At 45.4% G+C, this 14,199-nt stretch overlaps 1 protein-coding gene across 2 annotated transcripts in view; it reads right to left on the bottom strand.

Moving 5' to 3' along the window:
* ARB2A (ARB2 cotranscriptional regulator A) overlaps nt 1-14,199 on the bottom strand; it is a 701,025-nt gene that overhangs the window by 633,202 nt on the left and 53,624 nt on the right. Inside the window, exons 3-4 of one of the 2 annotated variants that reach the window (XM_073678531.1) lie at nt 6,068-6,151; nt 5,695-5,795 (exon numbers count right to left, since the gene is read on the bottom strand). In XM_073678531.1, the coding sequence (XP_073534632.1) occupies nt 5,695-5,795; nt 6,068-6,151 (185 nt within the window). Of the gene's footprint in view, nt 1-5,694; nt 5,796-6,067; nt 6,170-14,199 lie in introns of both variants that reach the window. The other variant, XM_073678520.1, reaches the window with a different exon arrangement.

The following is a 14,199-nucleotide window of genomic DNA, read 5'->3' as shown; positions in this document are numbered from 1 at the left end:
AATATGTCTTATATTCTAGGTTCTTCAAAGTAGCCACCTTTTCCTTTGATGACTGCTTTGCACACTCTTGGCATTCTCTTGATGAGCTTCAAGAGGTAGTCACCGGAAATGGTTTTCACTTCACAGGTGTGCCCTGTCAGGTTTAACAAGTGGGATTTCTTGCCTTATAAATGGGGTTGGGACCATCAGTTGTGTTTTGCAGAAGTCAGGTGGATACACAGCTGATAGTCCTACTGAATAGACTGTTAGAATTTATATTACGGCAAGAAAAAAGCAGCCAAGTAAAGAAAAACGAGTGGCCATCATTACTTTAAGAAATGAAGGTCAGTCAGTACGAAAAATTGGGAAAACTTTGAAAGTGTCCCCCAAACTTTTGGTCTGTACTGTAGTTATTCAATTCAATTTTCATTTGTTTGGTTAGACATATAAAAGTTTTTTCCAACTCTCAATCTTTTTTCCATTTCCTCATCCTCCCTTCGACCCATAGATTTTAACAGCAAAATTATATATACCGTATATTCCGGCGTATAAGACGACTTTTGAAGACTGAAAAATCTTCTGTCTAGTCTGGGGTCGTCTTATACGCCGGTAATGCTTTTGAACTTTCAGAAATTGACATGCGGGGATACTCTGGGGGTGTTAATAAGCTGCCGTGGCCGTATCCCTGCCATGTCGGAGTTAATATAAGGTGGAGGGAGTTAAAATACGGCGGCGGTAGGTCCAGACAGTCACCGCTTCTGTGCTGAAACTGACACATCGCTGCGTATTCCCAGCTCCGGACACAGCGCAGGGCTTCTGTGCCGACAGCTTTCACTTGTCACAGAAGCGGTGCGCTGTGTCCGGAGCTGGGAAGTTCGCATCGCTTCTGTGACAATATATAAAAAGCCGGCAATTCAGCAGCCGCATAAGCCGGCACCCGACAATTTAGAATAGAAAGAATAGAGCTTCACACATAGATTAGATAGATAGAAACATGTCAGTCACATATATATGAAGTACAGTGACAGTATTGCTTACTGTACTTGTCATTTAGTGTAAAGGATTTATTAAAACAAATAATAGTGTTTTCATGCACCGTCTCTTTAAAAAAGCCGGCCGGCAATTCAGCAGCGGTACCCGACAATTTATAACAGACAGAATAGAGCTTCACACATAGATTAGATAGATAGAAACATGTCAGTCACATATATATGAAGTACAGGGACAGTGCTGGTTACTGTACTTGTCATCTAGTGTTAAAATAACGGATTTATTAAAAAAAAAATTGGCGTGGGGTTCCCCTTAATTTTAGTCTCTAGCGGAGGTTAAGCAGACGGCTGGGGCAGATGTTTGAAGCCTGGGAAGGGGGTAATACCCACGGAGCTTCCCAGGCTACTAATATCAGCCCCCAGCTGAATACCTAGCCTTTACTAGCTATTAAAATGGGGGATCCCAAAAAAATGACGTGGGGTCCCCCCTATTTTAATAGCTAGCAAAGGCTAGGCAGACAGCTGGAGGCTGATATTAATAGCCCAGGAAGGGAGCCATGAATATTGGCCCCCTCCCAGGCTAGAAACACCAGCCGTCAGCCGCCCCAGAAATGGCGCATTCATAGGATGCGCCAATTCTGGCACTTAGCCTCGCTCTTCCCACTGCCCTGTAGCGGTGGCAGTGGGGTAATAGGGCTGGGGTTGATGTCAGCTTATAATGCCAGCTGACATCAAGCCCAGGTTAGTAATGGAGAGGCGTCTATAAGACACCCCCATTACTAACCCCATAGTCAAAGTTAAAAAAAACACAAACACCCAGAATAAAGTCCTTTAATTGAAATAAAGACACAAATCTTTATTGTTCTAAATTAAACCATACTTACCATCACGCCCATTCCAGCTGAAGCCAACGATCTCCTGTAATAAAAATAAAATAATAAAGCAACCTCATCCTTACCTTTCCATGGTTCCCAGGACGGGTCCAGCTCTGCTACATCGAGATGACAGGCTGGACCGCAGCAGAACGCCGCCATCCAGCCTGTCATCCCGCAGACACTGAGAAGCGCAGGCATGCTTGCGCTCCTCAGTGTCTGACTGTGACGGCATCCAGATGAGCCGACAATGAACTCAGCTCACCTCCTGGACGTCCGTCACTGACAGCGTGGGAAACTTCTACTGCGCATGCGGGGAGCAGGAGAATTTTCCCACGCTGTCAGTGACGTGCATGAGGTGAGCCGAGTTCATTGGACATGATCTCGGCTCATCTGGATGCCGTCACAGTCAGACACTGAGGAGCGCAAGCAAGCCTGCGCTTCTCAGTGTCTGCCGCATGGCAAGCTGAACGGCAGCGTTCTGCTGCGGTGCAGCCTGTCATGTGAATGTAGCAGAGCTGGACCGGTCCTGGGAACCATGGAGAGGTAAGGATGAGGTTGCTTTATTATTTTACTTTTATTGCAGGAGATCGTTGGCTTCAGCTGGAATGGGCGTGATGGTAAGTATGGTTTAATTTAGAACATTAAAAAATTGTGTGTTTATTTCAATTAAAGGACTTTATTCTGGGTGTTGTGTTTTTTTTAATTACTTTACTAGAAATTCATGGTGGTCATGTCTAATATTGGCGTGACCCCATGAATTTCGGGCTTAGGGCCAGCTGATAATGCCAAGCTGGCCCTAACCCCTTTATTACCCAGTGAGCCACCGCACCAGGGCCCTGGATGAGTTGGGTACAGCGCCAGAAGATGGCGCTTCTATGAACGCGCCATTTTCCGGGGTGGCTGCGGACTGCAATTTGCAGCGGGGGGGGCCCAGAAAGCTTGGGCCTCCCTGCGCTGCGGATTCCAGCCCCCAGCTTCCTAGTTGTACCTGGCTGGACACAAAAATAGGGCGAAGCCCCACGTATTTTTTTTTTAAATTATTTCATGAAATAATTTAAAAAAAAGGGCTTCCCTATATTGTTGTGTCCGGCCAGGTACAAATAGGCAGCTGGTGGTTGGGTGCAGCCCGTTCCTGCCTGCTGTACCTGGCTGGACACAAAAATATGGCGAAGCCCCACGTCAACATTTTTGGGAAAAATTAATTACAAAATTAATAATTTAGGGACTGCATCTTTATTAACCCCTCAATTGTCATTTAGTGTTAAAATAAAGGATTTTTTAAAAAGAAAATTGGCGTGGGATCCCCCCTATTTTAATATGTTTATGAGTGACAGTTTTCCTGCTATATACCTGCATGTCATAAGAATTTAAATTAAAAAAAGGACAATGTTAAATTCAAATCTGTTTTTTTTTAATTTTTACCGGTGTTTGGTATGCGTTGGAAAAGGGGTAGTCTTATACGGTGAATATATCCTAAACTCGATATTTTAACAGGAAAGTAGGGGGGTCGTCTTATACGCCGGAATATACGGTAATATATATATATATATATATATATATATATATATATATATATATATATATATATATATATATATATATATATATATATATATATATATATATATATATATAAAACCACCGAATGTCCAGTCCAATATTACCAAAAACATGAACCAATATTAATATTTAAGACCTTTATTGAGAGAATTGGTCAAAGTGGTGTTACAAACACATGAAAAGCCGCCATACCAAATTATGTACATGCAACATTGCTGAAAATAAATACCACAATAAACATACAAATAATTGTGATAGACCCAGACGTGCGTTTCGGACTGGGGCGTCCTTCGTCCCCTGACGAACGACGCCCCAGTCCGAAACGCGCGTCGGGGTCTGCCGCGCATTCCTCCTCCTTGCATCCCACTAACAGGTATGTCAGTTTGATGGTCTCTGCCCCCTGCCGAGCACTTTACAACATTACATTACAGCAAATTGCACTCGGCATTATCTCCATCAACCTTATGATCTTCTTTTTCTCCAGTTTGTGCAGTTACCCTGCGATTATATATATCCTAGCAATTTGCACTCTGCAATGACTTTCTTTTGAACAATGGCAATGGTCCTCACTTTTCACATACACACTTTGTTTATACATGGTACCATCCTTGTTTTATGTTTAGGATAATACTTATCTCTGGCATACCTCACACACACACACACACATATACATACATACATACATACATACATACATACATACATACATACATACATAGGTAACAATCTTCTGTGGGTTTGCAAATTGTTATATCTATCACAATTATTTGTATGTTTATTGTGGTATTTATTTTCTGCAATGTTGCATGTACATAATTTGGTATGGCGGCTTTTCATGTGTTTGTAGCACTACTTTGACCAATTCTCTCAATAAAGGTCTTTTATATTAATATTGGTTCATGTTTTTGGTAATATTAGACTGGACATTCGGTGGTTCTCCTTCCTCTTGTGTTCTCAACCGAATGGTCTGCCATTTATTGTGTCCACACATTACACACAATTTATGGTGGAGTGGTCATATTGACCGTTGTGTCTCTAAATGACTTATTCCCATGAGTGTGGATGTCCCTAAGCGCATATTTTTTTTTTAACATACATACATACATACATATAATATAATATATATATAAAAAAAAACACTGATTTCTCTGGATTAAGACTTTGGATCACAGATGTCAAGGTATTATTTTATTCAACTTTCTATGACCTGCATGTCCATATAGACATGGTGCCGCATATTCTAATTAGAATGACTAGGTACCTTGGTAACTATTTAAATTTGTCTAAGGTATTTTTTTTCATTTAATATTGTGGTTCTCCTGATGAAGTTGGTAGACCCACGAGATGAGTTGAGAATAAACCGCATGGTAAATCCTGTACAACGTCCTCGGGATTTTTGAATTAGAACAGCAGCGCAGACTACGACTCCTATCCTCCCACTAAATACCATATACGCCACGATCTCCCGACCGGAGAGTACTTCAGCAGCTGTAAATCCTTGATTCCTTGGTTGTGAGTTTACAAACCCCCAAAAAGTGAGCAGTCTACTGCTTATCTATGCAAATTTGTCCATGGGATAAGACCCTATTGCGCTTGGTGTTCCCTTGTTTTCTCTTAGTCGGGAAGGCGAGTACTTACTGCTGAGCCGCCTAGACCACCAGCATCAAGCGCACAGAGGCATGGGGATTACAGGCATGCACAGTGATCAGCCTAGGTGCCACTGCCCTGGCATTACACTCCGAACCCAAAGTTTGACCAACCGAGCACTTCCCTCTGATCTCACAGCAGAAGTGAGTTATAGTGCTGAGCCGGCAAGTAGTACAGCCGGCCCATAGGCAGAAGTGCATTGTACATGCCTTAGTGCCATGAGTTGCCGGCTGAGCACTATAACCACATTTCTGTGGATGGGATATTGGTTGGATGGGCTACTCAGCACTAAGTGCTCGTCTTTCTGACTAGTTAAGCAGAGTATGCAGCACCACAACATTAAAACACTGATTTTATAATTATACTGGCAACTTTTCCTTAACATGGAGGTTGCTAGAAATGAGCTTTAAATGAGGATTGCAGCGCTGTAATTAGTTAATAGAGGTAAATCTTGCTGTCAAGTCTCCTTTAAATCTATGCAAGTAGTATGCATATTTTAACTCCCTTCACAACATACATTCTTGTGCTTAACAATAAAGACTAGTATTATAAAGTATAAATAAGCCTATGAAATTGTGATTCACTCACACATACATATCAGCCTTTGGGTACTGTTAGATGGGAGTTACTCCATAACAACGTACCTCTCCAAGAGCCTCATAACGCTTCTGGTTCCATCTATGCAGGTCTTCTCGATAGTTAAAAATAAATGGTTCTCCAGTCTTAATATGTCGTAGCTGACCATCTGCACCAAAACACACAGCATACATAAGCTTAAAGCATATTTATTACTAACAGTTATTAAAACACCATTACGTATCTACGGGATCACATGCTCTTTAAAATAGTTATTTGAGGGTATGTAAAACATTAGACATGTCAGTAAGGCAAGTTGAGGGTGTTATTTGGTTGGGAAGATAGAAGAGGCTGCAGAATTCCAGAATGCATCATACACCTTGCTATCTAGTTTACCAGATAAACACTAGAAAAATTAAGAGTTGTGTGCATAAAACTTACTTTCATTAAAAGCATATTCAAAGCCCTCCAAGGTATCAGGGAATTCAAGAGGAGGCTCGTCTTTTTTCATCAGTTCATCTAAATCTATTCGAGAAAGGAGATCTGAATAAAAAGAAGCAAAAAAAAAATAACATAAAGCATATACTTGTAATACAACGCTATGATTCCTGAACCCCACAGGAAATGCAGTCCGGGCTCTGGGTGTGGAATAAGCATTTCTGTCTTACAAAGATGGCTGGTACTTTAACAGTTAGGCCTGTAGCATGTCAAAGCCTTGTACCTGGAACCGTGGACCAGCAGCTGCTGGGATTTTATGCCTTAATATTGTTGTGTGTTAGCAGAACCTTACCTATATCTGTCAATCGGGTAAGACCCTACTTGCGCCTTTTTCTGCTCCCTAGCTTGCTTTTACATGTGTTACAGGCAAATTCTGTCACCCTTTAAATAGAAATGGGTAATGTCTCCTTCGAATATAGAACAGAAAATTCTGGACAGACTGGGCATGGGGTAAATTTGAAGGGAGACAGAAAGCACCAATACAGCTATAAGATTTTTTTTATGCATAGCTTATGCAAGTCGGAACTCCCATTCCCATATATTGAACGCTATATATGGATTTTTTGCCTAACGTGTAAAATTAGCTCAGTCCCGAAACTGCCAAAAGTAGGAAAGAGCAGAGCAAGATTGGATTCTCAGCAATTATCAATAAGACTTCACTGACAGGTTGAAGATCCAAAAGCTCTCTTCCCAAATGTTTGACAGACGTAGAATAATGATACGGTGCTGTTTTTAAGATATAGGCTGGGAAACATCAATGCTTCAACAAATGACTAGACTGTAGAGAACGACAACTTTTAAACTTTGCAGTATTTTGGCAGAGACTTTTATAGCAAGGAACAATTGAAAGCACAAAGCATGTGGAGTGGCTTACTACAGAATAGTGGCTGGGGGAGATGTAGGATCTGGTTAAGATTGGTTTCATACATCCGACATTCATAATTTGAGAAATGGACTGCAATGTCAGAGTTGGCAGCTGGTCGACTCACCCAAACTCTACATATATACATGAGGCTGCTGAGTTCAGGTCAGGCGACCAGCTTATGATCCGGATTTTGCAGTCCATACTCTGATCATTAATGCTGGACATCAGAAACCAGCCTAAGGAGGCATCAAGAGTTGAGTAATGATTAGTGTTGAGCAAACACTAAAATGCTCGGGTGCTCGAAGCTTGGGCCGAGCTCACCGTGATACTTGGGTGCTCGACCCGAGCAACGAGCCCAATGTTAGTCTATGGGAGACCCGAGCATTTTTGCGGCGGCACCCCCGGCAGTCTGTAGAAAGCCTAAAAAGTGCCCAAAACATTAGTGACCGTGTTCAAATGACAAGGGGACAGCATGGGGATTGCCCCAGGAAGCATTTCTGACCCCCAGGTCACTGCTGTCAACAACGTGGTCAGAGGTATTAAGCCACTTTTACAGGCTCACAATAAAACGTTCAAAAACGAAACTGAAACTGTTTTCCTGTGAAATATGTTAAGGAACTTCCTTTCCAGGGTAAAGACTTGTGTATAAGGTAAAATAAATAACCAAAAACAAAAGTACTCCTCCACACCTTGGGCTATGTTCACAAGTAGCATTCTTTATGCGTTTTTGCACTTTTGTATTGCTTTCAACCGTGACAAATGCATTCACCGGGAAATGTCATTTTAACATTTTACAACCTTATCTGGCCATGTGCTGTGTGACACATACATACAGTGCTGAAAAGACATGGGAACAGCATGGGGAAGACCCTTGGAAGCATCTCTGACACCCAGGTCACTGCCTAAAAGTGTGCCCATCAGAAGTGATCCTTGCCGCATCAGAAGATGCAGACTTGCAACTATCCCCGTGCAAGTCCTTGTCCCAGGGCAGTGTTCAATTGCATCTCCCCCATTCCATGCAATGCAAGCGCATGTATGCAGCCTGCCACCCACCCACCCCCAGGCTACAATACCATACTGCATACTTGCTTGCACTTGAAATTGGGCCTTTTAGGCATGTGTAGGAGGAATCTGGCCACCACATCATGGCTACGTCGGCAGCCTGGTATCCATACTCTGTCCCCAGCCGCCCCGCAGCCGGGTGCCCACACACGGTCCCCAGCCGCCTGGGGGCGACCGGGTGTCCATAAACTGTCCCCAGCCGCCCCTATTTGAAGGACAGCCTAACCACAAACACGTGGACAAGTGAATGTGGCCAGGGATGGTCCATCTGACTGACGCCTTCACACTGGGTTAATATTGTGGAAGCAGGCACACAGTTGGACACTGGGATGCAACACGTCCTCCAGACAGAGGATTGCGGGTCCTGGGTCAATCAGGCTTCAACACAAAGTTCAGAAGGTAGACAGCAGCAGTGTTCGGCCCCCTACACAACGAGTAAATTATTCATGATCATGAGGCCATCCATTTCCTTAGCTTTCTGTTCCTTGGAATACAAGCGCATGTATGTAGTAGCGGCTAGGCCTGAGGTGGTCAGCGTTTTGGCGCATATCCTACATCCTCCGAGGATTGCTGAATGTTTTCCTGCTACTATCCCAGTTCTATGACTTCCGTTAAAACAAAGCTTCAGGTGATGAATGATGGATGAGGTGGTGGCAAAGGAGAAAGAGCAGGAGGAACAGGGACAATTCACATCAATATCAGGTCAGGTTTCTGTACCAAAAGGAGAGGGTCGGCTACACAGTTATAGGGCATACAGTGAGTGCAATGCCTACCAAAAATTTAGAGGCACTCCAATGCCCCTTAACTAAACCGTTTTTTTCCATTTATAACAACTGGGTCTCCTGTACACTGTTGGCCTAAGCAGTGAATGGAAGGCTTTCCAAAAATTATGAGGAACTGCAATGCCCCTTGAAACAGACGTGGATTACAGCGTACTAAAAACCTTCTACCCATTATTGGGGAGTGGGTCTCCCTTAGTTTTCGCCTATGCATTGAAAAGCAAAAGCTGACTAAAATTAGGAGGAAATGCAATGCCCGTTGGAAGAGTCGTGGAGGTTAGAGGTAATTAAAAACAACATGTCAATGCCGCTTGGAAGAGCTGTGGAGGTCGCAGTGGAATAAAAAGACAATATCAATGCCCCTTGGAAGAGACGTGGAGGTCACAGCAGCTTAACAAGACGGTTTTAATGCCCCTTGGAAGAGACGTGGAGGTCACAGTAGCTTAACAAGACGATTTTAATGCCCCTTACAAGAGCCATGCCATAAAGCATATTAAAAACATTTTTCTCATTATTGGGGAGTGGGTCTCCCATAGTCTTTGCCTATGCCTTCCAAGCAAAAACTGCCAAAAATTAGGAAGGAGGAACTTGCAATGCCCCTTACAAGAGCCATGCAGTACAGCATATGAAAAACATTATTCTCATTATTGGGGAGTGGGTCTCCCATAGTCTTTGCCTATGCCTTCCAAGCAAAAGCTGCCAAAAATTAGGACGGAGGAACTTGCAATGCTGGCAACAAGAACCACGGTCACCCTGGTGGTATAGTGGCGGTGGAGGCTGAGGATAAGGAGAAGAGCAAAATACAGCCGAAATGAGGACGCGAATATCCATGTGTGGGTGTGAAGCGGTGCATGGGAATACACATCCCGAAATAACACAGTGGATTTGACTTTATGTTACTCTGCTGTCATTTGGTAGTGATGAGAAGTCTGGCCCAATCCAGCTCTTGTTCATTTTGATAAGGGTCAGCTTGTCAGCATTGTCAGTTGACAGGCGAGTGTGCTTATCAGTTATAATTCCCCCAGCGGCACTAAAAACACGCTCCGATAACACGCTAGCGGTAGGGCAGGCCAGGACTTCCAAGGCATACAGAGCGAGTTCATTCCAAGTGTCCAGCTTGGATACCCAATAATTAAAAAGGCACAGAGGAATCACGGAGGACGCTGGTACTGTCGGCAAGGTACTCCCTCACTATCTTTTTGAAACTTTCCACTCCTTGTGAGAGTACCCCGCACCTCAGGGCCTGTAAGCTGGGCGGGTCTCAGAAAACTGTCCCAGAACGTTGACAGTGTTCCCCTGCCTCTGCTGGATTGGAGTTGCGTCTCTCTCGCCTGTACGCCTTGGTTGGGCAACGAACTGTGACCTCTGCCGCTAGAGTGTTCAGATGGGAATTTTTATAACAGTTCTGCAGCAAGGGCCTTCAGGTACTGCCCCATTTTTGTAGACCTCTCCACCTCAGGAATAAGAGAGTGAAAGTTCTCCTTGTAGCGGGGGTCTAAAAGTCTCACCAACCAGTAATGACTGTCACCCAACATTTTGACAATGCGAGGGTCACGGTTAAGGCAGCGTAACAAAGTCAGCCATGCGTGCCAGACTGGCAACGGGCAAGACTTCCGTGTCCTCACCAAGATGACGACTGACCATGCTCTCCTCCTCCCCCCTGTCCTCAGACCACCCACGCTGAACCGACGGTATGACAGTTGTACAGGTACTACCGTCTACAACGCATGATACCAGCTCCTGTTCTTCCTCATCCTCCTCTCCCTCATTGTCCCCCAATGAACATTGGGATGAGATGAGGCTGGGCTGTGTGTAATCGCCCGTTACGGCTTCTTGATCCATCTCATCATACTCTGGCTGCAATGCCTCCTCTTAAATTCTCTGCAGAGCGTTGCAAAAGACAGACAAGTGGGATGCTGATGCTAATGTTGGAGTCAAAGCCACTCACCATCTTGGTGGACTCCTCAAAGTTTGTCAGGATGGTACATATGTCAGACATCCAGGTCCACTCCTGAGGTCTTATGTGTGGAGTCTGACCTGAATATCGACGGCCTTGTTGCAGCTGGTACTCCACAACTGCTCTCTTCTGCTCACAAATCCTTTGCAACATGTGGAGGGTAGAGTTCCAACGTGTGGGGACATCACACACCAGTCGGTGTGCCAGAAGCTGGAAACGCTGCTGCAACAGAGCAAGGGCGGCGGAAGCTGTAGCTGACTTCCGAAAATGAGCTGACAGGCGGCGTACTTTGACGAGCAGATCTGGCAACTCGGGGTACGATTTAAGAAACCGCTGAACTACGAGGTTAACCACATAAGCCAGGCATGGTACCTGTGTGATCTCGCCTCGCCTCAGAGCCGCCACCAGGTTACGGCTATTGTCACACATGACCATGCCTGGATGTAGGTTCAGCGGTCTCAGCCACAGATCTGCCTACTCTTTCACAGCTGTCCACAACTCACAAGCAGTGTGAGGTTTATCACCTAAGCTTATGAGTTTCAGCACAGCCTGTTGCCGCTTGGCTGAGGCAGTACTGCAGTGCTTCCAGCTTGTAACTGATGTGGTGATATCTGAGATGGAGGCTGAACATGAGGAGGAGGAGGATGATGCACAGGAGCTGTACACTGTGGGGGCAACTCTGACATAGGGCCCGCAATCCTCGGTGTGGGGAGGAGGTGTTCCGTCCCAAGGTCAAACTGGGTCCCGGCTTCCACTATGTTTACCCAGTGTGCCGTCAGGAAGATGTACCGTCCCTGGCCACAAGCACTTGTCCACGTGTCAGTAGTCAGATGGCCTCTCCCAGTAACTGCGTTGTTGAAGGCACAGCAGATGTTTTGGGACACGTGCTTGTGTAGTGTGGGGATGGCACACCGGGCAAAATAGTGTCGGCTGGGGACAGAGTACCGAGGGATGGCCACCGCCATAAGGTTGCGGAAGGATTCCATCTCCACCAGCATAAAAGGCAGCATTTCCAACGCAAGCAGTCGTGAAATGTGCGAATTTAGGACTGTGGCCTGTGGGGCGTTGGCTGCGAATTTGCGCTTTCGTTCAAAGGTCTGGGATATGGACAATTGAAAGCTGCGGTGGGACGTGAAAGTGGACGTTGATGCTGTTTCTTGAGAAACTGCCATAACAAGTGAAGACTGAGAGGAGGGGGCATCTTTGCATGCAGTATGGACAGGGGATTGCCTTGCACGCACAACAGGGGGTTCTATTACACGCATAACAGCGGAAGAAGCAGTGGTGACACCCGCTGACACTGGTCGTGGACCCTGGGGTTCGCCCCACAAAGTCGGGTGGTTTGCTGCCATGTGCCTGATCATGCTGGTGGTGGTCAGGCTGGTAGTTTTGCCACCCCTGCTGATGCTGGCATGGCAGGTGGTACAAATGGCCTTTTTGGGATTATCAGCAGAGTCTTTAAAAAAATTCCAGACTCTGGAAGACCTACCGGTTGTACTGGCAACGTCCCTCATGTTGGTGTTACGGGGAACTGTTGCCCGCCTTCTGTGTGCGGCCACCACACTGCTTCTTCCTGCCTGTTGGGGTACTCAGCCTCCCTCCCCCTGTGTGCTGCTGGCCTCGCTCTGTGTGTCCTTCTGCCACATTGGGTCAGTTACTAGATCATCCACCACCTCCTCCTCTTCCACTTGCGCACCATGATCCTTCTCCTCACTTCGTGGCAATTGTGTCTCGTCATCGTCCACCTCTTGTGACAAATTGTCAGTGTCGACTTCCTCTGGCCGTGGCTGTTCAAATATTTGGGCATTGCTACATGGGATCTCCTCTTCCGCCACTTCAAGAGGAGCAGGAGAGGGGCACAAATATGGAAATGGACCAGTGAACAGCTCTTCAGAGTGTCCAAGTGTGGGATCAGTTGCTGTCTGACGACACTCAGCATGGTGGGAAGAAGGAGCATCAGGGTGAGGAGGAGTATGCAATCGAGACTCACGGCTACTAAAACTTGACCGTGTGGAAGACAGACCAGAGGTGGTGGTGCTCAGGTAACTGGAAGTATTATCTGCTATCCAATTAATAACCTGTTCACACTGATCAATTCGCAATACTGGTGTTGTTCTGGCTTCCCTAGTAATTCGGTCAAGAAGTGGGAGCGAGAAGATGTGGCTGTTGGTTGTGGCACATTTTCACCTTGGCCACGGCCCCGTCCTCTGCACGCACCATCACCAGAACGTCCAGTTCCACGTCCCTTGCCACACGCCTTGCCCATTTTAAATGAAGTAAAATAGCTTACACTCGCACTATCAATGGAAAAAGGGTAATAAAAAGGAGATTAGAACCATGGAAGAGGAAACCCACAGTTCTATTTCTCTGGCCTACACCAGAATCTTTTATACAGATATATTTGTGTCTGAACAGTCAGGGAGTCACTATTACTGTTTTTTTTTAAGGAAAAGAGGCCAAAAGCTGAATAATACAGAGATTTGAACTGTGGAACTGCAAAACCACAGTTATAGTTATGTGGCCTACACCAGAATCTTTTTAACAGATATATTGGTGTCTGAACAGTCACAGACACACTCAATTTTTTTCTTTGGGGGGGGAATACCAAAAGGTTAATAAGACACGTATGTGTACAGGAAAAAAAAAAAATACATGATTTAGATAAAAAAAAAAAAAAAAAAGGATTTTTCCTGGCCCCTGAGACCGGGGGATAAGTCTTGCAATTTGACCAGCAGGAGCACACAGGACTGTAATGCAGTGTTTGTTGGTATAACCACTGCGTCTCCTATACAGCCTGCCTGCCTGATATCTGGGATGGATATTAGTCCTGAGAAGGACTGTTTGTTTGATTTTGCAGGCTTTAGAGACCCTACACTACCTATTTCGCACTATATATCTTTCCCTAACTCAGCAGCACTCTCCCTACACTGTCTGATCCCGGGTGACTATGTCCAAAATGGCGGCGCCCCGTTTTAAATACTCGAGGTGACGCTGTGCGGCCAGCCAATCACTGTAATGCCCACAACCAACATGGCTGCAGCATTACAGTGACTGGCTGGCAATCCCTGCATGTTCATTAGCTCTGTAAAGAGCGCCAAACATGCAGGGCGGAGACCCGAGCTCCCGCCCGAGTAACCCGGAAATGCTCGGTGCTCGCCGAACATCCCGAGTAGCGAGATGCTCAGGCGAGTACCGAGCAGTGTCGAGCATGCGCGCTCAACACTAGTAATGATCCACCTGCGTCGATGATCTAAATTAACTTGGGGGGGGTCGGAGTTTGAATTTTATAGTTATTTGAGGAATCTTCTAGGAATGAGCTCAGTGTTCATACACCGAAATCCGAACCCAGGCTTTTAACAGGATGTCTGGTTTACTGTTTGGGTTCGGATGCCTAATAAAGTTTGTTGAAAGG

The sequence above is a fragment of the Phyllobates terribilis genome, unplaced genomic scaffold (assembly GCF_046119375.1).
Source record: "Phyllobates terribilis strain yellow unplaced genomic scaffold, ASM4611937v1 Scaffold_1__5_contigs__length_1240528914, whole genome shotgun sequence".
Classification (NCBI taxonomy): Eukaryota; Metazoa; Chordata; class Amphibia; order Anura; family Dendrobatidae; genus Phyllobates; species Phyllobates terribilis.
This window is presented reverse-complemented; position numbering and strand designations above follow the sequence as displayed.